The 25,922-nt window shown below is 42.9% G+C and overlaps 1 protein-coding gene across 1 annotated transcript in view; it reads right to left on the reverse strand.

Moving 5' to 3' along the window:
- LOC124620168 overlaps positions 1-25,203 on the reverse strand; it is a 40,775-nt gene extending 15,572 nt beyond the window's left edge. The window contains exon 1 of the mRNA XM_047146838.1: positions 25,198-25,203. Coding sequence (XP_047002794.1) covers positions 25,198-25,203 — 6 coding nt within the window. The remainder of the gene's footprint in view (positions 1-25,197) is intronic.
- Between the last annotated feature and the right edge of the window lie 719 nt (positions 25,204-25,922).

A 25,922-nucleotide genomic window follows, 5' to 3' on the forward strand; every position in this document is an offset into this window, starting at 1 on the left:
ATGTGTTACATAGTGTTACAGGGAGCGGTTATAAATTAAGAAATCAAATAAATTAGAGAAATGAGAGCTACAAGAGTGAAAAGGTGTCGTAAACCTTTAATGGAACATGCTCTACAGGATTGGACAAAGGTTAATGGGAATGCTGCTAAGAAATCCTAAACTAGTTAACTTCCACTTATTAATAATACACCCATTATTTTATTTACACAAATTTATTTAATTGTTAGTATTTGTCGTGTTATAAGACAAATATTTCGACTATAAAATACTATGCTCCTCGTTTAAATGTATGTTCATTAGGTATGAAAATATAGTTGCTTCGTAAAAACGTAATATTATCTTAAAGTGAGATCTGAACCTCTTAATGGGAAGTGATCGTGGATGTCTGAGGGCAGAGAAATTTGGACAGTGAACCACCAACAACAAAGGTGAGCGTCTCCTTGAGTGTTCAGATGAACATGACATGATAGAACAATCATAATCTTTGAGGTGCATAAAATAAAGAAGTGCACCTGGAAATTCAGTGTGATAATAACAGCCACCTCATCGATTTTATATTAATATGCTAAAGACATCAAATAAAGTCTAACAACAGTTCTCCAGAATTAGACGCAGACTCCAAAAATGAGTGTATGTTTGTAAGGTCTAATTTAAGATTTAATATAAACCAGGAAACTAAAACAAATAGTGGGAATATTAAAAAAAACTGGGAAGTTAAAAGAACAGATGTTGCTACTAGAGTAAGCATTGTTACTAATTTCAGTAATGCTTTAACATCACTGTGCCGTTTTTTAAACGTCTTGCAGTTGCTCACCATGTTCAGATCCATTATTCCAGCATCAAGGTCTTTCTTCCACTCTTTTCTACTTGTGTAGCGCTCCACATAAGGTGACTCTTTCTTCGTTTTCTTCGTTTTCTTCCTGCAGGGAAGACATGAACAGCACAAGATGCTCCGTAGCACCTGAGAAGCCAAAACAAAATCACTATACGCGTAAACCAGTGCCTACACATTAAGACAACGGTAACGCCGCCTCAAACGTGGACTACATAGCAATCAGAAAATAGAGATTTATTGTGGCCTATCTCCGACAAGGGCTTGACCCTTGCCTCAGTTTTTTGGAATAATCTCTTGAAACAGTAAAATGTTTTCCAAACGTTGAGAAAAAATGAATTATAAACTTCCAGCAATGATTCACGTTCAATGCGACTGTGGTGAAGTGCAATATCGAACAGTGAGGGTATGCAGATGTTTTCGAATTAGTTTTATGCCACATCAAGTGAGGAGATGTGAGACACAATGGGGGCTCACACAGTTTCCCCTTGCTTCATTTATCCCAGGCGAACTGGAATTCCATATCACCAAGCCGTAGCACAGTGTAAGTGTTCAGGACGTCCACGACGAATGGCAGTTGCAGTTAACTCAGAGATAATATCTGGAGTATCATATTAACAACTGAGGTATATTTCCTTACCAGAGCAGAGTTATTTCAGCGCTCACACCTATATTTAGGGATATTCGTGTACAAGAGACCCAGGACAGAGCTCACCTAATGTAATGGAAGACAGCCACCACATAGTCCTCAACTACGGCTGTTCTATCCTGGAGTCTCTTTCCCACTATAGTGGCTCACGTAATGCTTGCCACCAAAAGTGAATATTTGTGCTCGGTCGATATTGCATCAGAAATCAGGATCAGGTAATTTTTCCTGTTACTTGGACGATGGCGCGACAACAAGAGACGTGGAATTCTTTCCTAAATGTTACTGGAATATCAATAACGCAAACTGGCACTCTTTCAAAAAGCGAGAAACGGTTGCTGAAGTAACTTTACCAGAGACCGGCTCAGTGTAAATATTACACTACACATTCTGCGTAGTATTATATGCGACAGACTTCTAGTATCAAAAGCGACATTTCACTTAGTTACATGTTACGAACTCCGTGGTGCGATGGAATACGGAATACTCACCAGAGACTGCCGAACGGCGACTAGAATGTAAGAAGGGTAACATCTTCTCATCTGGGGTAGATTACCCGTGAAACTGCTAGGTGAATGCTCGAACTAAAATGTTTTGAAAATTGTGAAAACCTTTTAACTGGATAAATTCCCTCTAGGAGTCATCGCATTGATCATATCCTAAGATATCAGGCTCGCGGAAGTCCTCTACGAATTCAGTCCTTGGAATGGATTATGTTCACTGTCCCATGCTCTCTCTCGTGACAATGCGTCCCTTCAAAACTTTTCTACGAACCTTATCGATATCTGAATTAGAGCTCACTACCTCCCTGAACTTTTCAAATAATGCTTCCAGTTCTATAATCTAAAGCGGTGCCTGGAATTCCAACTTCCTACATACCCATCCCGTTGTCGCCTTGTCAGCGTTTACTAAAAGAGCTCTTGGAAGACTTATTTTGTTTTGTGTTCAAATCTTTCCCAAGGACAGTACCACATGTGTAAGAATAAAAAAAATTGCTAGTACAAACTCAAGAGGACTCCCTAAATCCTCATATCAGAGCACTATTCTGTTTTTAATATACACACGAGATATGAAGAACATCATTACACCAGAGGTTAAATCTCTCCAGTATGCAAATGATTTATGGCTTTTTCTTCTACACTTAAAGACCAAATCACTGTATGAATGACAACGATCTAATAGTGTGACTAAGAAATTTTCTGTAGTTCTCTTCAACCCACTATGTAACCACGAAAAGAAACAGAATTAACGCAATGAGACCTGCAGCTGGAACTTGACGGTGTGCACACTGTAACACTGTCTTCGTCCGCTGCATCATAGATTAGAATGATCGTTGTACCATACCGTTGCGAAAGGCGCAGTTCATCAGTCTGACTTAGTACAATTCGGATGCAGGGTTGTGGGCCTTGGAGCAATGCGATCAACTTACAAGAATGTCTTACTAGGAGTAGTTGTTGAAACTCCTCTGCTTGTTCGATGTCAGTACTTGGAGAGATATTTTAATAGCCTAGTAGGGCAGCAGCCCAATACAGATTAACATGCAGCTGCGACAAATGAGGGTACCTTCCGCACACAAGGTCTACATCGGAAATGAGGAGTGTTTGCCCTCTGTTAGTGAAAGCATTAATCTCAGTGCACAGTATCTACAGTTGGGTTCAGACAGATACATCCATAGAAATACATTCCGGTATCAGATGTAAAATCTCGGTATTCACTATTTACAGTACCATGAAACATTGCCTTGGCACGATGAGTTCAAGTTTAATTGCCTACTTTAAATTTTACTGACGCACTTTGTTCGCTTTTATATTTATGGCTTTCAATTTCAAGAGACTTCGGCAGTAAGATCCGTATTACTTCTGCCGCAGCGGAAGTATTCCAAAGAACTTCGTCTGCCACCACGACGTCCAATTTTTACTGCAGAAGCGGCAGTGATTCGAGATGCTCTGCCATTAGGTATTTATTTAAGGCTCCAGAACCTGCTGTAGTCAAGGACTCAAAAAGCATGTTCCAATCTATTCAAACAAAAGTGCAACAGTAAGATGAATATTCAGGTATTTGAAATTTTACGATAAGCATTCAGAAATAACTAAACAAGTATGAGAATTTTATTCCAATGGGCCATAGATCCTATATGATTGGGTTAGAATACTTAGTCGAAAAGCTGGCGAAGAATTCCAATGGCTCTGGATGTGTGATGAACGTCGTTCTACCATCCTCAGATTTCCAGTTGTGGGTGCGGAAGCTGGCCATAAATTCAATGCGACACTACGACCAAGCCAGTAAGTAGAAAGTTCTACTGTCTTCGAGAATTTCAGACGAGCAGGAAGCTGAAAACTATCTTGGTACTTATTCATATGAACCGTAGTTCATCGTACCCACTTACATTTGGTAGATGTCAGGCGTAACCTTTGTGCGACTGTCGGAACACACAAGAAGGAAGGAGACTTGTAAACACATCAAAACTCTTTACTGCAAAACCTTGCGAAGCTGATGCCTTCCATTCCAACAAGTGCTCATGTTTCTTTATATCATAGGGGTCCTCAAATATCCTCCTCACTCTTTATGATGCGTTTACGCTACATACAAATTTTATATTTGTCTAGCTCAGAAAAGTAAGGAAATTCGCTGTCCTCAATTGTAGCTTGTAATTCACACCACGTGCTTTCTGTTCACCACATGCTTTCGTTTCTGCAAGCTCCCAGTAGGTTTCAGCACTTCACCAAAGAAACATGTTTATCGCAGTGTTAACATGATTTTGAGATAAAGAGTTACTTACTGTTTGAATTTTGTATTTTTGAACTAGATTGACAGTAAAATGTGCTTTAGAATATCAGTATACCCTGCGCTCTAGAGAGAGAGAGATCATTTATTTCCTCAAAACAACACAGCGACGCTTTTTATAGGTGTAGCGCTAAGTCTCCTTTAGGCACGTTCACAGCAGAGAATACTAGACGTAGAAGAGAGCGAAGAAGAGAAGGCGGAATATGTTGACAAAGATTACGCATTTCCAACGCACAACGCACTAGAACGCCAAAGCCTATTCCTACGGAACAGTTATGATGTTTCATACAGTGCATCTACCTGAGACGTTGAATAAAACTTGTAAAAGTTGATTCTGATTGAGTTGCCTGGTTTTATGGATATCTGTCTGACGTCAGGCACAGAGATTTGGCCTTTGAGCGTAGAAGAAAAAGGCATAAAGCATCGGTATACTGCAGAGTTATAACCTCTGGTGTAATGATGTCATTCATACCACATTAGTGTAGTTCACTAAATGCAAAATACGTTTTCGTTTCAGAGAAAGCGAAAGAAGGAACTTTTTTTCAGTTACATAACAAGTAGGGTCAACGCCCTTGCCGCTGTGATAACACTGGTTCCCGTCAGATCACCGAAGTTAAGAGCTGTCGGGCTGGGCTAGCCCTTGGATGGGCGACCATGAGGTCTGCCGATCGCTGTTGGCAAGCAGGGTTCACTCAGCCCCTGTGAGGCAAACTGAAGAGCTACTTGTTTGAGAAGTAGCGGCTCCGGCCTTGTAAACTGACATATGGCCGGGAGAGCGGTGTGCTGACCACATGCCCCTCCTCATCCGCATCCAGCGACGCCTGTGGGTTGAGGATGATACGGCGGCCGGTCGGTACCGTTGGGCCTTCATGGCCTGTTGGGACGGAGACAGAGAGAGAGAGAGAGAGAGAGAGATAGCAAATAGAAGAAAGAGTATAAAGGAGCTTATATATAGGGACTTGGAAAAGTAAGTGACACATATCGGCCCATGCTTGTGCAACAAGTGTGACGCGTTGTCAGAAGACAGTACTTGTTCTGGGTGTCCTGCAGACACAGTTCTTCAGAGATACGGATAAGAAGCGAGAGTGAAATCGCGCGACAAATGGACACTAACTCCAAGTTTGACGTGGGCATAACGTCTGACACACAGATTAACCGTGAATGCTGACGCTGTATGGACCACATTTAATACCGTGTTCAGGAAAAGTGAAATTTTGCCAATGGTTTGATCAAAGCCGGACAGATGAAGGTCATGCTGATCACTAAGGGAGGCCATCGACTTGTTCGTCTACCACAGACGACAATGTGAAGGTATCCAGGAACAGATTCACGCAAATTACAGATTTTACGACGTTGAAGACATTTACACAGCTGTCCTACAATGGCGGATTTCTATAGTAAGCGACTGTTAAAACGTTTCGAGTCTTGTTTACAGAGATTTGATAACTATGGTGCAAAACATTGTCGTGTATCTGTGACCGTTTGAAGTTTAATGTAGCAATCAATATAATTCACTCGGCGTGACATAACAACGTGCAACTTACTTTCTGACGGCGCTAGAGTGTAAAATTTTTTTATAGTATTTTATGACATAATTATTAATTAACATTTTGCGATACTTACGTAAATATGTTTATGTATTTCAGTTGTCAGATTACAAACAATGTCTCTAAAGATAAACCGTGAAACAAAGTTTTTATTAGGATAAAAAACAAATTTGATGAATTATGTAGCATATATGAATCTGAATCCCCTACTACTCTTACGATTCACAAGAATTTTTTAAAATTTGGTAGCTCAGTTTTATTCAGTCCCAGAACATTTCATTGACAACCAATAAAAAGTTTTCATTCGCGAAACCCAAGCTCAGAACCGAGGAGGACATATAAAGTTCCTGTTTGAAATTTATGCTTTCCCAGAATAATGAGTATCGAAAGTCTCCTCAGAGACCTGTATATTACGAAGACCTGCAACCTTGGCATCAATTTTCAACAGAACTCAGCATCAGCGTTCTGATAAAGATGGAGAACAGCTGGATCGCCGAAATATGGAATGAAGTTGATTTTATAATGCGGCAGCCAACCTGAGGTGTCATTCGAGAAAGCCGTTATTTGGGTTACAGGAAATAATAGTGTCTTTATATGAAATATGGGTTGTTATTTGTAAGTGAATACTCTTGTTAATATCTGTGTGTACGCCTTTCATTCTCTCTTTAATACTACTTCGTGTTTTCGGACTACGTTTGATAAGCGATAATATAGCAATAATAACAATAATAAGACAGCAACAAAATAAAGAGTCTGTCTGTGTCCCCCCCCCCCCCCCCCTCCTCACAGCCTATTAAAGCTGATTTGGGAGCTGAATATGGGAGGACTAACAGGAATGTCGTTAGATAAACGACCCCAAGAGGGAAAGCAAACCGGTGCGTCAAATATATCTAATGCCTAGCAGTGCCTACAGCCCACATCTGATGTCTTAAAGAGATACAATGTATTCTTTGAGTTATGGACGAGAAAGAAGAGTAGGCCGTGTTGGCGAAGTGGTTAAAGCATTTGAGTTTCATACATCTTGAGCTGCTGAGTACCTCATTCAACGTTCTCACTTGAATTTTGTTCATTTTCTCAGTCCACCTCAAGCAGGTGCCGGAATGGTTCACCTGAAAAGGTTATGAACCATTTAATGGTACACTTTTGTCCGATCTGAACGATGTGGAGAAATTAAAACCAAAATTCCGTTTCTACTTATCTAGTTCATCACAAAGTAGGATGAAGTTTGAGCGCGGCTCTACAAATAACTTTAATCAGATGGCAACTTTTTGGATCCTTAATCGATAGCTTGGATACAGAGTAATCAAGTCTGCATCATGATAATTCCTTCCTTCAGCCTACTAAAATCATTCACTGTTTTATTTAGAGTTGAAGAGTGAAGAATACACGAATGCCTTATAGGGTAAAACGGCCAAGGTTTAGCATTCATATCCATCCACGCTTCCTGAGTTGATGTTGTCTCCCTCAGGTACTAGACGTACCCTAGTAGCAATAACCCTAATCAGTTTCTTTTAATGAATAATTCAATGATCAAACATTTGGGATTCGAAAAATAACTTTTAGTTGCGTTTGCTGTGTGTCCTCATCCGTGTTACACCAGTGCTCAATTTGCTCCCGTCGCAGAATGAGGAAATTCTGTGGGCTCTCAGCTCTTTTTGTGTACTTGCATATCTTGTAATTTATATGCACATCACACTTAAGCACGTTTACATAATTATATTTCAGTCACGCCTTTCATGTTGTTTATATATCAGTGTATTCAAATTAGAACACTGAAGATCGTGTCGTTATTTCTCATACTTACACCCAAACAAATTTATTTTCTTCAGAAACGCTTTCCTTGCCATTGCCAGTCTACATTTGATATCCTCTCTGCTTCGACCATCGTCAGTAATTTTGCTCCCCAAATAGCAAAACTCCTTTACTACTTTAAGTGTCGCATTTCCTAATCTAATTCCCTCAGCTTCACACGACTTAATTCGACTACATTCCATTATCCTCGTTTAGCTTTTGGTGATGTTCATCTTATACCCTCCTTTCAAGACACTGTTGATTTCGTTCAATTGATCTTCGAAGTCCTTTGCTGTCTCTCACAGAATTACAATGTCATTGGCGAACCTCAAAGTTTTTACTTCTCCGCCATGGATTTTAATGCCTAGTCCGAACTTTTCTTTTGTTTCCTTTACTGCTTGCTCAATATACAGATTGAATAGCATCGGGGAGAGGCTGCAACCCTGTCTCACTCCCTTCCCAACCACTGCTTCCCTTTCATGTCCCTCGACTCTTATAACTGCCATCTGCTTTCTGTACAAATTGTAAATAACCTTTCGCTCCGTGTATTTTACCCTGCCACCTTCAGATTTTGGAAGAGAGTATTCCAGTCAACATTGTCAAAAGCTTTCTCTATGTCTACAAATGCTAGAAACGTAGGTTTTCCTTTCCTTAATCTTTCTTCTAAGATAAGTCGTAGGGTCAGTACTGCTTCACGTGTTCCAACATTTCTACGGGATCCAAACTGATCTTCCCCGAGGTCAGCTTCTACCAGTTTTTCCATTCGTCTGTAAAGAATTCGTGTTAGTGTTTTGCAGCTGATAGTTCGGTAATTTTCACATCTGTCAACACCTGCTTTCTTTGGGATAGAATTATTATATTCTTCTTGAAGTCTGAGGGTATTTCGCCTGTCTCATACATCTTCCTCACCAGATGGTAGAGTTTTGTCAGGACTGGCTCTCCCAAGGCTGTCAGTAGTTCTAATGGAATGTTGTCTGCTCCCGGGGCCTTGTTTTGACTTAGGTCTTTCAGTGCTCTGTCAAACTCTTCACGCAGTATCATATCTCCCATTTCATCTCCGTCTACATCCTCTTCCATTTCCATAATATTGTCCTCAAGAAGATCGCCCCTGTATAGACCCTCTATATACTCCTTGCACCTTTCTGCTTTCCGTTCTTTGCTGGGATTCCATCTTAGCTCTTGATATTCATACAAATGGTTCTCTTTTCTCCAAAGGTCTCTTTAATTTTCCTGTAGGCAGTATCTATCTTACCCCTCGTGAGATAAGCCTCTACATTCTTACATTTGTCCTCTAGCCATCCCTGCTTAGCCATTTTGCACTTCCTGTCGATCTCAATTTTGAGACGTTTGTATTCCTTTTTGCCTGCTTCATTTACTGCATTTTTGTATTTTCTCCTTTCATCAGTTAAATTCAGTATCTCTTCCGTTATCCAAGGATTTCTACTAGCCCTCGTCTTTTTACCTACTTGACCCTCTGCTGCCATCACTATTTCATCCCTGAAAGCTACCCATTCTTCTCCTACTGTATTTCTTTCCCCCATTCCTGTCAATTGTTCCCTTATGTTCTCCCTGAAACTCTGTACAACCTCTGGTTCTTTCAGTTTACCCATGTCCCATCTCCTTAAATTCCCACCTTTTTGCAGTATCTTCAGTTTTAATCTACAGTTCATAACCAATAGATTGTGGCCAGAGTCCACATCTTCCCCTGGAAATGTCTTACTATTTAAAACCTGGTTCCTAAATCTCTGTCTTACCATTATATAATCTATCTGAATCCTTCTAGCATCTCCAGGGTTGAATCCTTCTAGTATCTCCAGGGTTCTTCCATGTATACAACCTTCTTTCATAATTCCTCAACCAAGTATTTGCTATGATTAATGTTGTGGGCTGGCAAGACAGCCAATCCACTATGACAGGAAGACGAAAGGCACGCGTTTAAGCTCACGCAGGCTGGCGTTAGGTCTGGAACAGGACAAGGAATTTATAGTAGCAAAAATAGTACGTAGCTGCTGGAATACTTAACTTTAATCCATAATTGGTGAACATCGGTCTGATGGTACATGCATCACAAGATAAATAGCAAATGATAATGGCGCCTTGCTAGGTCGTAGCAAATGACGTAGCTGAAGGCTATGCTAACTATCGTCTCGGCAATTGAGAGCGTAATTTGTCAGTGAACCATCGCTAGCAAAGTCGGCTGTCCAACTGGGGCGAGTGCTAGGAAGTCCCTCTAGACCTGCCGTGTGGCGGCGCTCGGTCTGCAATCACTGACAGTGGCGACACGCGGGTCCGACGTATACTACCGGACCGCGGCCGATTTAAAGTCTACCACCCAGCAAGTGTGGTGTCTGGCGGTGACACCACAATTAAGTTATGCTCTGTGCAAAATTCTAACAGGTGGCTTCCTCTTTCATTTCTTAGCCCTAATCCATATTCTCCTACTACGTTTCCTTCACTTCCTTTTCCTACTGTTGAATTCCAGTGCACTCATGTCTAGTAAACTTTCGTCTCCCTTTACTACCTGAATAATTTCTTTTATCTCAACATACATTTCATCAATTTCCTCATCATCTGTAGAGCTAGTTGGCATATAAACTTTAGGTGTCACCGCCAGACACCACACATGCTAGGTGGTAGCCTTTAAATCGGTCACGGTCCGGTAGTATACGTCAGACCCGCGTGTCGCCACTATCAGTGATTGCAGACCGAGCGCCGCCACACGGCAGGTCTAGAGAGACTTCTTAGCACGCGCCCCAGTTGTACAACCGACTTTGCTAGCGATGGTTCACTGACAAAATACGCTCTCATTTGCCGAGACAATAGTTTAGCATAGCCTTCAGCTACGTCATTTGCTACGACCTAGCAAGGCGCCATATTCAGTTACTATTGATATTGTGAATCATGTACCGTCGAGAGCGACCTTAATCATTAATGGATTAAAGTTATGTATTCCACCAGCTACGTCCGTTTTTCTAAATTCTAATTTCCTTGTCCTGTTCCAGACCTCACGCCAGCCTGCGTGAGCTAAAATGCGTGCATTTTGGCCTCCTCTAGTAACACAGTGTTGGCTCTCCTGCCAACCTCAACATTGGCGAGGAGGCAAAACCGCGTTCTTATGTATACTGCCCTGATTTACTTGTGTAATGGCTTCGCCACAATCTCCAGATGTACTGTCCGAATTTTATCACTTACAGAATCAACAGACGCAGGCATTACTGGATGTCCTTGGACAGCTTGTCCAGGGTCAACGTGCAATGCAAAACGATGCGGCAGCCGCCGCTCCACCGCTAACGCAGCCACAACACGCTGTTGCACCAACTTTTTGACCTTTTGATGCTGCACTGGAAAGCTGGACGGAGTGGTCACGCCAATTTGGATTCCATCTCGCCGCCTATAGATTTCACGGTAACGAGCGGCAGCCTTTTTTGTTGTCATCAGTCGGGGTGAACATGTACTATGTGATAGTCAAATTATTTCCCCAACGCGCTGTAGCAACTCTGTCCTAAGAAGAAATTTTGTCTGCATTAGATGCATATTTCAAAGAATCAGTCAATGTAGTTGCAAAACGGTATACCTTCTTTCGTGCAAAACATATGGCAGGTCAGACTAATCGAGAGTGGGTTGCAACCTTGAAAGGCCTTACTAGGGATTGTGCTTTTGAGTGTCAATGTGGACTCCCTTATTCAGACAATATGGTAAGTGATGCAATTGCACAGAACGTTTCTGATGTTCGTATAAGGGAACAGATTTTGAAACTAGTCAATCCCTCCCTTCAACAAGTACTGGGCATATTGGATCGGCAGGAAACACTTGACTTTGCTCAGGAATCATTTGAAACTTCACCACCCGGGTGTCAGGTTAACTGGCCCGCCGGACGAGCTGCACGGAGCTGTAAACAGCCCTCGCACCCAGCCGCGCCGCTGCCACCAGGATCTCAGCCACGTGTGCTGCGCAGGCAAGCAAATACAGTGCTAAAATCATGCCCGCAGTGCGCTACTAGACATTCGCGTGAGAATTGCCCATCACGCCAAGCTATTTGCATTTACTGTAATAAAAAAGGACATGTTCAGAGTGTTTACCAGAAAAAGCTCAGGTCGGAAGCTCAAAACCATTCCAGGCCCTTTGCTTCACGCCGGAATCGGAATCGAACCAAGGATACTCAGGCTCGCGAAACTTCACCCATGGAAATTCATGTAGTTCATTCCACTTCGCCCAGTGCCACTCTCTCTAACAGTGACTGTGTTCGTCCCACAAATAGTGTGCGTCGACATCGCCAGAAATCCCGTCAAGTCTCAAATGATTATGTACCAGTGTCAGTTCACGTTGCACGAGACAGTCGCTCTTGTCGTCAGGAGGACAATAAACTCTTTGTAGACTTGGACATTAACAGCAAAGTGATACCATTCCAGCTCGATACCAGAGCTGCAGTTTTCTCTGATCAATCAAGACATGTACAAACAGCTGGGCACACCTCCGTTGCATGCTGCAAATGTTAAGTCAAACAGCTATTCAGGTTAAGAGATCCCTGTGTTAGGACAGTGTAGCCTTCTTGCAACATACAAAGGACAAACAAAACTTGTGTCATTTTACGTCATTCGTTCTTCTTCTGCAGTGAACTTGTTTGGTTTCGATTTATTTCAGTTGTTTAACTTGTCTATAGTAAATCAGGTCCTATCAGTGAACCAGACTGTGCCTTCAGACAGTGTTTCTCGTCTCTGTGAAGAATTTGCAGACATTTTTGCACCGGGCCTTGGTTGCGCTAAGAACTGTAAAGCACATTTGGAACTGAAAGTAAACGCGCAACCGAAATTTTTCAGAGCGCGCAATCTTTCCCACGCATTGTGTAATGAGGTCGCAAAAACATTACACGATTTGGAATCACAAGGTGTAATTGAACATGTGCAGGCTTCTCTCTGGGCATCACCCGTAGTAATTTTGCTAAAACCGTTGGGAAAATTGAGACTTTGTGTGGACTTCAAGGCAACAGTGAATTCACAACTAGTGATTGCAACTTTTCCTTTACCCCGCCCGGTAGATCTTTTTGACAAACTGTGCCCAGGTAAATGTCTTTCGAAGTTGGACCTCGCAGATGCGTACTTGCAAGTACCGGTGGACGAAGAATCCCAGCGCGTTTTGGTGGTTAACACGCATCTTGGGTTGTATCAATTCAAACGACTGCCATTTGGGTGTGCATCCGCTCCTGCATTGTTTCAGCAATATCTACAAACTGTATGTGCGTCGGTCCCTACTGCAGCAACTTATCTGGACGATATTGTGATCTCCGGAAAGACAGAAGAAGAACATTTGGCCAATCTCAGAACATTATTTCAGGTCTTGCGACAAAATGGTCTTCGCTTGCGGAAGGAGAAATGTCTGTTTTTTACTCGTGATTTGCCATACCTGGGACATGTACTCAATGCCCAAGGCATACATCCCAGTCCCACGCACCTTCGTGCCATACAAGACCTGCCTTCGCCGCAGAAGTTGAAGCAGCTACAGAGTGTGCTGGGAAAAATAAATTACTATAACAGATATGTGCCACATGCATCTTCCATTTCAGCTCCGCTTCATCGCTTAGGCCGTAAAGGTGTTCCGTTCATGTGGACGACGGAATGCGAACGCGCCTTTCGCCAGTTGAAATCGGCGTTGCTTTCCAATACTTGCCTTACACCATTCGATCCCCAGAAGCCCCTTTTGTTGATGGTGGATGCATCGGATTTCGCGATCGGTGCTATGCTTGCACACAAAGATGGATCGCACGATCGCTCTTATTGCCTTTGCGTCCAAATTGCTCTCGTCTGCGCAAAGAAATTATTCACAAATCGAGAAAGAAGCATTGGCTCTCGTATTTGGTGTTACAAAGTTTCATGATTTCTTGTATGATCGTCACTTTACCATAATCATGGACCACAAACCTTTGACATCGCTTTTTCATCCTACCAAGCCTGTACCTCAACGTACGGCGCAGAAATTCATTCGCTGGTCTATTTTCCTCTCGCAGTACCGCTACGATATCTTGTATCGGTCCACTGCTAAGCACGGAAACGCCGATGCGTTGTCCCACTTGCCTGTTGCTGAGGATAGGGCATTCGATTCCTCCGAACTTGCCTGCATGTTCATTGATGCGGAAACCGATGACGTGGTAGAATTGTTTCCGATTGATTTTCGGTGTGTAGCTACAGCCACAGCTGCCGACCCTGTCCTTGATACCATTCTGCGTTTTGTTCCTACGCAATGGCCCTTGTCAAAGTCAGGGATCGGGGATCCGTTGATTCGCCGATTTTTTGCTCACCAGGAGAGACTTTTTGTACGACGTGGTGTTTTGCTGTTGCGTTCTGATAATGATCAGTCCAGGGTCGCGGTACCACGTTAGTTACAGTCCTCTGTCTTACAGCTTCTCCACCAAGGACATTGGGGTATAGTGAGAACGAAACAACTTGCTCGTCAGCACTGTACTTGGTTCGGAATCGATGCCGCGATTACGAATATGTGCTCTTCTTGCATGGTGTGTGCCAAACAACAATCAGCACCACCGCAGAAATTCTTTGCATGGCCAAAAGCCACTTCCCCTTGGCAACGCTTACACATCGATTTTGCTGGTCCATTCTTGAATGCTCGATGGTTGGTTGTGGTAGATTCATTCAGTAAGTTTCCTTTTGTTGTCCGGATGTCTTCCACGACGTCATCTGCCACCATCTAAGCGCTATCTGCTATCTTTTGCATTGAAGGTCTTCCACAGACTATTGTTTCCGACAATGGCCCACAATTCATGTCCGCAGAATTTCAGTCATTCTGCAAGGCCAATGGTATTAAACATCTGACGTCCGCGCCGTTTTCGCCGCAGTTAAACGGTGCCGCTGAACGATTGGTCAGGACTTTCAAGTCACAGATGTTGAAGTTGAAAGAGTCGCATTCTCAGGAGGACGCGTTATTGCTCTTTTTGTCCTCGTATCGCTCTCAGCCCAGAGATGGTCGCTCGCCGGCTGAGTTGCTCCACGGTCATCATCATCGAACCTTGGTGTCTTTGCTACATCCGCCGCATCAGGTTCCTGTGCAGCGGCAGAAACCTGCTTTTGCTCCAGGCGACGTTGTCTACTATCGCCACCATCGAGGTTCACGGCGTTGGCTCGAAGGGCGCATTCTTCGCTGCCTCGGCCGCGCTATGTATCTGGTTTTGGGAGCCTCTGGTGAGTTGTGTCGGCATCTCAATCAGCTGCGCCTCTGTCGTCGCACGGGATCTCCCGTTCCCCGTCTGCTTTCAGCGATGGTGCCGTCCGGTCAGCGCCCTGGGCACCCATCTACTGGCTCGCCTCAACCCCAGGTGTTACCGACGCTGCCTTCCATTTTGCCCCATGGCGACGCGCCGCCGCCGCCGCCTGTTCTCCCGCTGGCGACGCCCGCAGTGGACGCTTCGCTGCAGCCGCCGGGCGCCTCCCTGGGTCACGCGCCGCCGATCGCTTCCTGAGACCAGTTGTCCTCCGACATGGAACTCTTGCCCACTCCAGACCATGTGTCGTCTTCGCCCGTCGGGTGCCCCGGCCCGATGGAGGTCGACCCTTCGGCCCCTCCTGTCTCTCTGCGGGCGCATACACCGCATGTTGGCGTGCACCCCGGAGCAGGTTTTCAGGCGTTTCCTAGCTTCCCACGGTCCGAATGGCAGGGTGCGGGTGGCACAGCCTCGCCTGTTGTTAGGCTCCCCACCTTGTCGCATACGTGAACATGGGGTCCTCCCCACGCCAGGCGGAAGCCTTATACCACAACCGTACGCCGATTTTCCGGGGAGGAATGTGGTGTCACCGCCAGACACCACACTTGCTAGGTGGTAGCCTTTAAATCAGCCGCGGTCTGGTAGTATACGTCGGACCCGCGTGTCGCCACTATCAGTGATTGCAGACCGATCGCCGCCACACGGCAGGTGTAGAGAGACTTCCTAGCACTCGCCCCAGTTGTACAACCGACTTTGCTAGCGATTGTTCACTGACAAAATACGCTCTCATTTGCTGAGACGATAGTTTAGCATGGCCTTCAGCTACGTCATTTGCTGCGACCTGGCAAGGTGCCATATTCAGTTACTATTGATATTGTGAATCATGAACCGTCAAGAGCGACGTTCATCATTAATGGATTAAAGTTAAGTATTCCACCAGCTACGTCCGTTTTTAAATTCTAATTTCCTTGTCCTGTTCCAGACCTCACGCCAGCCTACGTGAGCTAAAATGCGTGCATTTCGGCCTCCTCTAGTAACACGATGTTGGCTCTCCTGCCAACCACAACAAAACTTGTACTACTGAAGTAGGCGTGGGCGTCTTGTCTATCTTGGCCACAATAATGCGTTCACTATGCTGTTTGTAGTAGCTTATCCGCACTCCTATTTTTTTAATTCAATATTAAACCTGCTCTTGCATTACCCCTATTTGATTTTGTATTTATAACCCTGTATTCACCTGACCAGACGTCTTGTTCCTCCTGCCACCGAAATTCGCTAATTCCCACTATATCTAACCTTAACCTATCCATTTCCCTTTTTAAATCTTCTAACCTACCTGCCTGATTAAGGGATCTGACATTCCACGCTCTGATCTGCAGAACGCCAGTTTTCTTTCTCCTGATAACGGCGTCCTCTTTAGTAGTCCCCGCCCGGATATCCGAACGGGGGACTATTTTACCTCCAGAATATTTTACCCAAGAGGACGCCGTGATCATTTAACCATACAGTAAAGCTGCATGCCCTCGGGAAAAATTACGGCCGTATTTTCCCCTTGCATTCAGCCGTTCGCAGTACCAGCACAGCAAGGCCGTTTGGGTTAGTGTTACAAGGCCAGATAAGGTAATCATCCAGACTGTTGCCCCTGCAACTACTGCCCCTCTTCAGGAACCATACATTCGTCTGGCCTCTCAACAGATACCCCTCCATTGTGGTTGCACCTACGGTAGGGCTATGTGTATCGCTGAGCCACGCAAGCCTCCCCACCATTGGCTAGGTCTATGGCTGGGTCTGACTCTTATATACAACGAATGTTTGAAGCTGAGGGTCTAAATTAGGACCCTCAGTTTCAAACTTTCGTTGTATACATCTATATCGACATCTTCATGAATACTCTGCAAATCACACTTAAATCCGTGACAGAAGGTTCATCGAACCACCTTTACAATAACTCTTGTTATTCCACTCTCAAACAATGTGGAGAAAAAACGAACACGTATACCTTTCCGAGCGAACTCTGAATTCCCTTATTTTATCAACATGGTCTTTTCTCCCAATGTATGTTGGGGTCAACAAAATATTTTTGCATTTGGAGGAGCAAGCTGGTGACTGAAATTTCGTGATTAGGTCCCGCCGCAACGAGAAATGCTTATGATTTAATGATGCCGATCCCAAATCTCGTATAATGTCCGTGACACTCTGCCCCCTATGTTTGGATAGTACAAAACGTTTTGCCCTCCATTAAACTTTCTCGATTACTCCAATCATTCTATCTGGTTAAGGATCCCACACAGCGCAGCAGTACTTCAAAAGATAACGGATAACCGTTGTGTAGGCAGTCTCTTTAGTAGATCCGTTACATCTTCAAAGTGTTCTGCCAATAAAACGCAGTCTTTAGTTGAACTTCCCCACAACATTATCTGAGTGTTATATTTACTGTGTGTTCTTTCCTATTTGCGTTGTTGGTAATTGTGATTCCTTGGTACTTAGCTGAATTTAAGGCCTTTAGAATTAACTGTTTTATCGTGTAACCGAAATTTAATGGATTTCTTTTAGCACTCATGTAGATGGCCACACATTTATGATTATTAGGGGTCAACTGCCAAATTTCGAACTATACGGATATCTTATCTAAATCGTTTTGCAATTGGTTTTGATCTTCTGATGACTTTGCCACACGATATACGACAGCATCATCTGCAAGCAACGCCAGAAATCACTTCACTTTTACTTGATAAATTTGTCAGCAACTAAGAACTATGAGGAGGAGGAGATTAGTGTTTAACGTCCGGTCGACAGCGACGTAGTTAGAGACGGGGCACAGGTTCAGATTAGGGAAGGATGGGGAAGGAAATCGTTCGTGACCTTTGAAAGGAAACAAAATACGGAAAATATAATTATGGATTTCCGGGCGCGAGTTTGAACCGTCGTCCTCCCGAATGCGAGTCCAGTGTGCTAACCACTGCGCAGTCTCGCTCGGTCTACTAGAAACTGTGACTTCTCTGACAATAACTCACGTATCCACTTGCATAAGTGAGGCGATATTAAATAAGCACGCTATTTGATTACAAGGCACTTGTGAAGTACGGTGTCAGAAGCCTTCTGGAAATCTAGAGAAACGGAATCAATATGAAATCCTTTGTAGATAGCACTCAACACATGTCTGTGTATAGAGCTACTTGTGTTTCATAAGAACGATGTTTTTTAAATCTTCGAGGTAAAGGTTCGATCACAATATATGTTCCATAATCCTACTGCCTCTCGACGTTATTGGTAGGGTCCTGTAATTTAGTGGATTACTCCTATTGCTTATCTTGAGTATTAGTGTGACCAACGAAATTTTCCTGTCCTTGTGTTCCGATCTTTCGTCGAGAGGGCAGTTGTTTATATTCTTAATTGTGGAACTATTGCATCAGCATGCTGTCGTAGGAACTTAATTCGCATACATTCCGGACCGGAGAACTTGCTTTTATTAAATGATTTGAGTTGCTTCACTATTCCGAGTCCATTTAATGCTAAGTTATTCATGTTGGCAGCTGTGTCTTGATTCGAATTATGGAATATTTAATCCGTCTTCTTTGTTGAAGGAAATTCGGCGGGCTGTGTTTAGCAACTCTGCTTTGGTAGCACTGTCATCGATACTATTTCCTTTGCTATCGCGCAGAAAAAAAATTGATTGTGTCTTCCCGCTAGATACTTTACATATGAGCGAAATCACTTTGGATTTTCTGCCAGGTTTCGAGACAAAGGTCCGTTGTGGTAACTAACATATTGATATCCGCACTAAATTTCGAGCTTTTGTAAAAGATCGGCAATATTGAGTGTTTTGCGTCCGTTTATGTTTGGCATGCTCTTTTCGTTATTTCTGCAGCGGTATTATGACCTGTTTTGTGTAGCCGTTTTTTGATTTGTTTGCTATAAATCTTTCAATTGCTATCGATGCTATTTGTTTGAATTCAAGCTATATCTGGTGTACGCTTACATTGTTAAGTAAGAAGGAAAGGAAATTGTCTCTCAGGAAAGCGTGAAGCGAATATTTATCTGTTTTTTTGAATAGAAGTATTTTTGGCTCTCTACGACAACCCTGTGTTCACTAATTGCTATACCCGCTTTGGTGCTCGTTACTAGCTCAGAATTATTTGCTGCTAAGAGGTAGACACTGTTTTTACAGTCATTTAGAATTCTAATTGGTTGATCAACTAATTAGTCGACATAATTTTCAGAGAATGCGTTTAGCACAATTTCGGATGATTTTCATGCGTACCTTCAGATTTAAACATGTAGTTTCACCAACATATCGAGGGCAAGTTGAAGTCACCAACAACAGTAACTGCATGAGTCGGGTACGTGTTTGAAATTAGACTGAAGTTTTCTTTCAACCTTTCAGCAAGTGTATTATTGCAGCTGGGAGGTCGGTAAAACGATCCCGTTATTATTTTATTCCGTCTGCCACGAATGACATGCACCCATACTAACTCACAGGAACTATCTTCTTCAATTTCGGTACTATATAAACTGCTTCTAACAGCAACAAACACGCCACCACCAGCTGTATTTAGGCTATCCTTTTTAAACACAGTTCGATTCTACGCAAAAAATGTCGACTGAGCATAAATTTAAGTGCCTGTAACGATTAGAGCATCAGTACTTTCTATTAGCCACCTGCAGTTGGCTGCACTCTGTGATCTTCATGGCATCCAGAAGGACACGTGCCATGTCTGGATTCTCTCCACCTGGTGTGCACATGGGCTTTCTTCCCTTCCTTGGGGGTCATATCCCTAAGGGTCTCTATAACGTGCCTGACACTGGACCTCCCAGCTACCAATAATACACCCCTTTGTGAGTGCCTGAATCTTGCTGCCCGAGAGATTTCCTCTGAAATAGGGCAAGCGACTGCATCTGACTGAGGGACATGGTCAGCCGCAGATAGCACCTGGAATCTGTTTGTCAGCCTAACTGGGTTAGCCTCCCAGGGAAGTCTTTCGTAGACTGCCCCCTCCATCCCCCTCCCTACCCGAGGCGACCACCCACACGACCATGGTTGAGGGTTCAACCTCTGTGCGAGCGAGAACTGGGCTGGCCACCAGTGTGGACTGATCGGAGGACTCTTTAGTTCTACTGGACGTCCGTTGGAACCACACGGTCCGTCCACAACAGTGATGCCCATCCACTGCAGCCTCAAGCTGTGTAATCGAAGCCAACGCAGCCAAAAGGTGACAGCCAAGTGTCACCAAGTCAGCTCGCATCCGCACACATCAATCACAGCCGCTATCCTTTTTAAAAATGGTGGAAAACTACACTACAAAAAAAAAACCTTAACGATACGAGCTACGAAACTGTGATATAGACTCTGACGCAAAAGCAAGAACTGTGTCTAATAAAATAAATTAACACGCAGAGATTCAAAAAGTAAACTTCCAAAGCACACAGGTGAAACTAAATGATTCACTCCTTGCTAGTAACTCGTAAAATGTTACAAAATCGGTTACTATGTTACACAAACGAAATTGCGAGAACTGTGTTTGCTACATATTAGGTGTTGAATAAACCCCTAAAAGCCTATTATGATACGCATTGCTCAGTTGAAAGGGTTTCACATGTGTGTAATACGCTAAATGCAAAGTATGTTTTTGCTGCAGAGAAAAAAATGAACTTTTTGTGCAACTCCATAATTAACAGCAGAAGGAACTACGAAAGACACACATTGCGCCTCGCTAAGACCACTTTGCAAGAAGAGTGGGGCATTACTGGAGGACAGTACACGCTCTGGGTGTCCTGCAGACACATAGTTCCCCGTGGAACAGATAACAGGTGCCTCACAGTGTGACAGTGAAATGGCGTAGCAACTGGCGACCAACTCCAAAGTTGAATTACGCGGGACAGTACGATTTTAGTGGGCAAATCGTCTAATTTGCCCACAGATTATCCGTGAATTCTGGTGGGATGTGGGCCAAAGCCAATGTTGTGTCCAACCACAGTGAAGTAGTCCCGACAGTTTGAGCAAGGCCGCGCAGATGTGGCCGATGCTGATTGGGAAGGCGGGCCATCGACTTCCATGTCGACCACTAACGACAGTGTGACGGCAGTCGTGGAAGTGATTCACAGCGATGAAAGATTTTGCTACGACTAAGCAATTTACACAGCGGTTCTGGAATGGCTCCTTGACCGAGGGTGTGATTCCGGTAGTCGGGGAACTGAGCAACTGGGAAAACGATCCGGGGGTTATTTTCATAGTTTTGATAATTATAATGCAAAACAGTCTCATGTATTTGTGTAAGTTGGAACTATAATGCAGCTTTTAATAACAGTCACTTGACCTGCCATGGCAATGCGTAAATTACTTTCTGAAGGCCCTGGAATGAAAATTTTGTGTTAGTTTTCTCAGATATAATAAGTAACAAACATTTTGTTGTAGATACATAAATATCTTCATATATTTGACTTGTCAGTTTAATAAATAAAATCTATGAAAGTCGTCCGTGGGAATATAAAATTACTAGGATGAAAAACGACGTTGATTTATCTTGTAGCCTATATCCCAGATGACAACAATAAAGAGCACCAAGCTGTCTCTTAAGATTTTTTTTAAATTTGGTGTTCTGGTCTTGTTTGTCCCCAGAGCAGCTAACTGACCACAATAACTTTTAGTCACAAAATCTAAGCTCTAAATCGAGGAGGATCAACAAAGCTGTTTTATATTCTGTCTATGTTTGATATGTGAAAATTCCTTATCTATATATACTGAACCTATGTGACATAGTTAGATAATTTAACGGAATTGTACGCACTAATTAGACCCTTTTTTCTCTGAATATATGAGTTTAGATGTGTACCAAGCTTTTTGCATCATCTATAAATAAACCCAAGCCAAATAATAATACTAAAAGTGCAACAAAATGAACGCCTCATGTGCGTGTGGCCTGTCCTGCTAACGGCTTCTTCACCTTACACTATGCCTACTGTGCGTTGATTAAAGCAGCTTTGACAGTTGAACATAGAGGTCGATTCATAAAGAAACAACAGATTTCACTTGTTTATTTTAGACGAACTATGACGGACAGAACACTTTCTGCACGTCACTGGATAGAGCAATGCTGAAAGTTTTATCTTCGCACAGACACTACACCATACACTCAAGATGTGCATCATGCGTTCCTGGAGAAACATCGAAACGGTAGTCCATTTCATTCTACACATGAATCAACAAGTCACTGTTTACTGAAGCGACATCTTCAACAATTTATCTGTTGCTAATGAGTAGCTGCCATAGCTGGGAGGAAGTCCCTTTCTTTCATGCACTCCCAGAGAAATAAATCTGAAGGTGTGACGTCTTGTGACCTGGGAGGCGAAAAGGAATGAACGAGATCTTGTTGTTCACCTCTTCCAGTCCAGCGTTTTGGGATGGTGTTCTTAAAAATATTCTATACTTTAGGGTGAAAGTTAGGCGGACTCCGTCACGCATAAAAATATCGTCATTCGAATCTTCGTGAAGTTGAGGAAACAACCAATGTTGTGACATGTTCAGGTATCACATTCCTGCCACAGTTTCCTCCGCATTAAGGAAAGGTGTACAACCACTCCGAATAGAAACGGAACAAAACACCTTCATTTCCGGTGTTCGAAGACTACGACAGGATTTTGTGATCCCCAAATTGTTACATTGCGGCAGTTTACCAGGTAGATGAAACATCTATTCGTCTGAGATGTTGAGTCCTTCGAGAAAAGTGTCCTCCGCCATATTCTGGAGCAATGAAATGTTAAACTCGTATCTTCTCTAACGGTCGACGGGACGCAATTTCTGCAACAACTGCAACTTGTAAGGCTTCATATGCAGACGTCGTTTCTGAACATGTGTGAACGCGTCTCGGATCTGCTCGACCTTATCATCACACGTGCGTACCCGGCCAATGCCCTTCCCTGTGCGTATCCAACCAACTTCCAAAGATTTTGTATACTACTAATAGATCTACGTGTGCAGAGGTGGCGTCTTGTTGTATCGGCGGCGAATTGCACCTTCGACTGACCTCACGCAAATTCCAACACACAAAATTATTTCTCTTCTAAAGTTGTAGCCCTGTTGTAGTGTTGGTGGAGTTTCATACGTCTAAAGTTACTCACACCGTCATTCAGCGATCTCACTTGAAATTTAATTCATTTCTTCTAGCCACTTAAAAAACGGCATTGGTTCCCTAAAAAGTTTATGATCCATTTAATTGTACATCTTTGCCCAATCCGAAAGTCGACGAGACGTCAAAAACAAGTTTACGCATCTGTTATGTAGAACTTCACAGCCTAGGCTGAAGCTCCAACGCAGCTCTAGAAATCAGGTGATAAATTTTTGGATCCATAGTCGATGGTTTTCGCCCTAGTAATCAACTTTGCATCATCTTCCTTCCTTCCCGGATCTTACTGAAATCTTTCATTATTTTGTTGAGAGATGAAGAGTATAGAGTGAAGCAGTGCGTCATGGAGTAAATCGGCCACGGTTAGCATCCATATCCATCCCTCTTTCTGGGTTGTCTCTTAAGTAATGAACGATTCCTACGACCAACAAAGCTAAACAGTTTCTTTCATTGCATTAGTCAAATTTCAGTAAATATTCCGATAGCAAATATATCATGATCAGACATTTGAGACTCGCAAAGTAACTGCTAGTTGCGTTTACTGTAAATAGTTATCAGTGTTACAACATAGCTCAATGTGCAGCCGCAGCAGAATCAGAGAATTCGGTGACTTTGCAGCGTACATCTTCTGATGAACACGCGCATCAGGCTTAAGAACATTTAACTAAATATACTCACGGTACACCTTTCTTGTGACTGATATATCGTTGTGTCAAAATAAAATACTGAAGATTGTAGTTTCAGGAACATGCAAACAGGTTGTTAAAATCTAAATTGTCATCTTATGTCTCGTACTTAGATGCACAATGCTGCGGAGGGGAGGAAGATCAATACGTACATCCAGTGGCGACATGCATGGTGCAGAGTCTTTAACTTATAATGCCTAAGAAAACTTGGGTAATACATACTTTACTGAACATGTAAACTTCTACAAAAGTTTCGAGAAAGTCAATGGTAATACTAATGCTAATCTGATAATGACATTCAGTATGAACGCTGTCCTACGAAACACTTCAAGTCCGTACCCCATAATGTATGGTTCTAAGTAGTGGAACAGCAAATTCCGATAATAAAAGGCAATAGTGAAAATGATTCCGTATCTGTCTTTTTTAAATTATTTATTCCTAGAATTCTTCTCAGATGCTTCTAACCACATATTTTAATTCACTTCCATCTTCTTGTGTACTGAACAAAAAGGTCTAAATGGTAGTAAGACAAATAGGTTCATACCTGCTGACAAAATACGTTATTTAATAGGTATGCTTGTTTTGCTATGGTAGCTTTACATTCAAGCTACAAACGCAAAAAACTTTTATTTGATTGACAATGGATATAAGGCGATCTGTTTGCTTACCATATATGGCGAAGAATTTATCTAAGATGGCGATGGGTCGGGGGGTTACAGACAAACCATTTAACAGACATTTTTCCTTCTGACGTATGTTTACTGCTGTTTGGAAGAATATGCACACACCTCAGATGGAGTTAAAATTTATCAGCGCGCATTCTCGATAACTGCATGAACACTATGAACTGGTGAAACTCGTTTCAATTGAGTTAGCGAAAAAGAATACGTCACTCGCCTTGTTTGGCGAAACTCAAGAGGCTCATGCTGAGACTACCGTAAGTGTCACTCAACTGAAGTGGCTTACAAAAATTTTGTTTGACCGATTTTTAAGAATTGCTGATCACTCTGGAGCCTTTGTCTTGTTAGACTAATATAAGTGACTGAGAAGATTCGACTAAGGATTCTTGAGCAGGTGCGAGAACGTTAAGAGTATGCTCACAATACATATGCCAGCCCCAGATGCCACAAGATGTCGTTGTACACCACGAAGATGGTACTGTAAAAATTTCAAGAGCATACATGCCGAAGAGAGATGGGCAACATATTCTCACGAAATGCTAACGACTGGGAAATCGGGACAATTGGAGTCGTTACGATGGCTTGTTTACAGGAAACCTTCCCGGTACCACGTGCGAATACAAGAGGGAGGGCAGGAGTGCAGAAGCACTCTCTGCCACACACCGTAAAGCGTATCTGTCGAAGCAGAGTGATGCGCCATTCAGAGGAGACTCCTACGCCAAAATACTAAGGAAATACCCGTAAAAACTTTGGAAGTGGCTTTGATGTTGCTCGGATTCACGCTGTATCTTACTCGGATTAGGTCACACAGCATTCAGCAGTATCAGCTTTTGAAGTTGTAGCCTACAGTATCAGATTTCACCGTGGACGTGTTATGATAGCTGAATATGGATTGGTCACTTACCTCCATTGTTTTTCGTCAAAGTCTGCTTTGCTTCAACAGTTAACCTCCTTTTACAGTCTTATGTAACTTCTGTTTGCTAATAACGGCAGCAAACTCTTTAATCACTCTATTCCTTTCAGAGAACTCCGACACACGTCCGAATAGCTTGAACTCTCAAAGCAGACAATTGCTAAGCAACGGCAGTGTCACGTCGCACGATTTTTTCATTGTTTAGAGCCCGCCCTGGGACCGATGCTAGGCAGTGAATATTGGTGATGACTAGCGCCCGCATTATTGGGTTTTTGTAAAAGTGATTTAAGCGTTTTTGGAGTCCTTCAATGGAAAGTGTAATGGACCCCAATACTGACACAGAAAACGTCATTATATTTTTGACAGAGCCATTCTAGTTCTTTCTGTCAAATGAGGGACTAATTATTCCCTGTGTCGAACCTCGGAAAAATTCACAAGCAGTTGAGATATCTACCGGTGTTACAACTATTTTCTCTTTCGGTAAAATAGTAATGGGACGCGTTTTACGGAAAACATCCTATCACATGTCACTCACACAAAAAGACAGACTTGTAATGCGTACCTGAGTACGACCACTGTCCGTGGCCTAACGCTACAATCATATTACATTTTGGAACTGTAGTACGCAATGAACCACACTTCTAAGCTATGTAATATGGAACATTTTCTACTGTCTCTCAGAAATTTTTGCAGACTGAGGAAGTTCTGCCATAGAC

Source organism: Schistocerca americana, chromosome 6 (assembly GCF_021461395.2).
Source record: "Schistocerca americana isolate TAMUIC-IGC-003095 chromosome 6, iqSchAmer2.1, whole genome shotgun sequence".
Taxonomy (NCBI): Eukaryota; Metazoa; Arthropoda; class Insecta; order Orthoptera; family Acrididae; genus Schistocerca; species Schistocerca americana.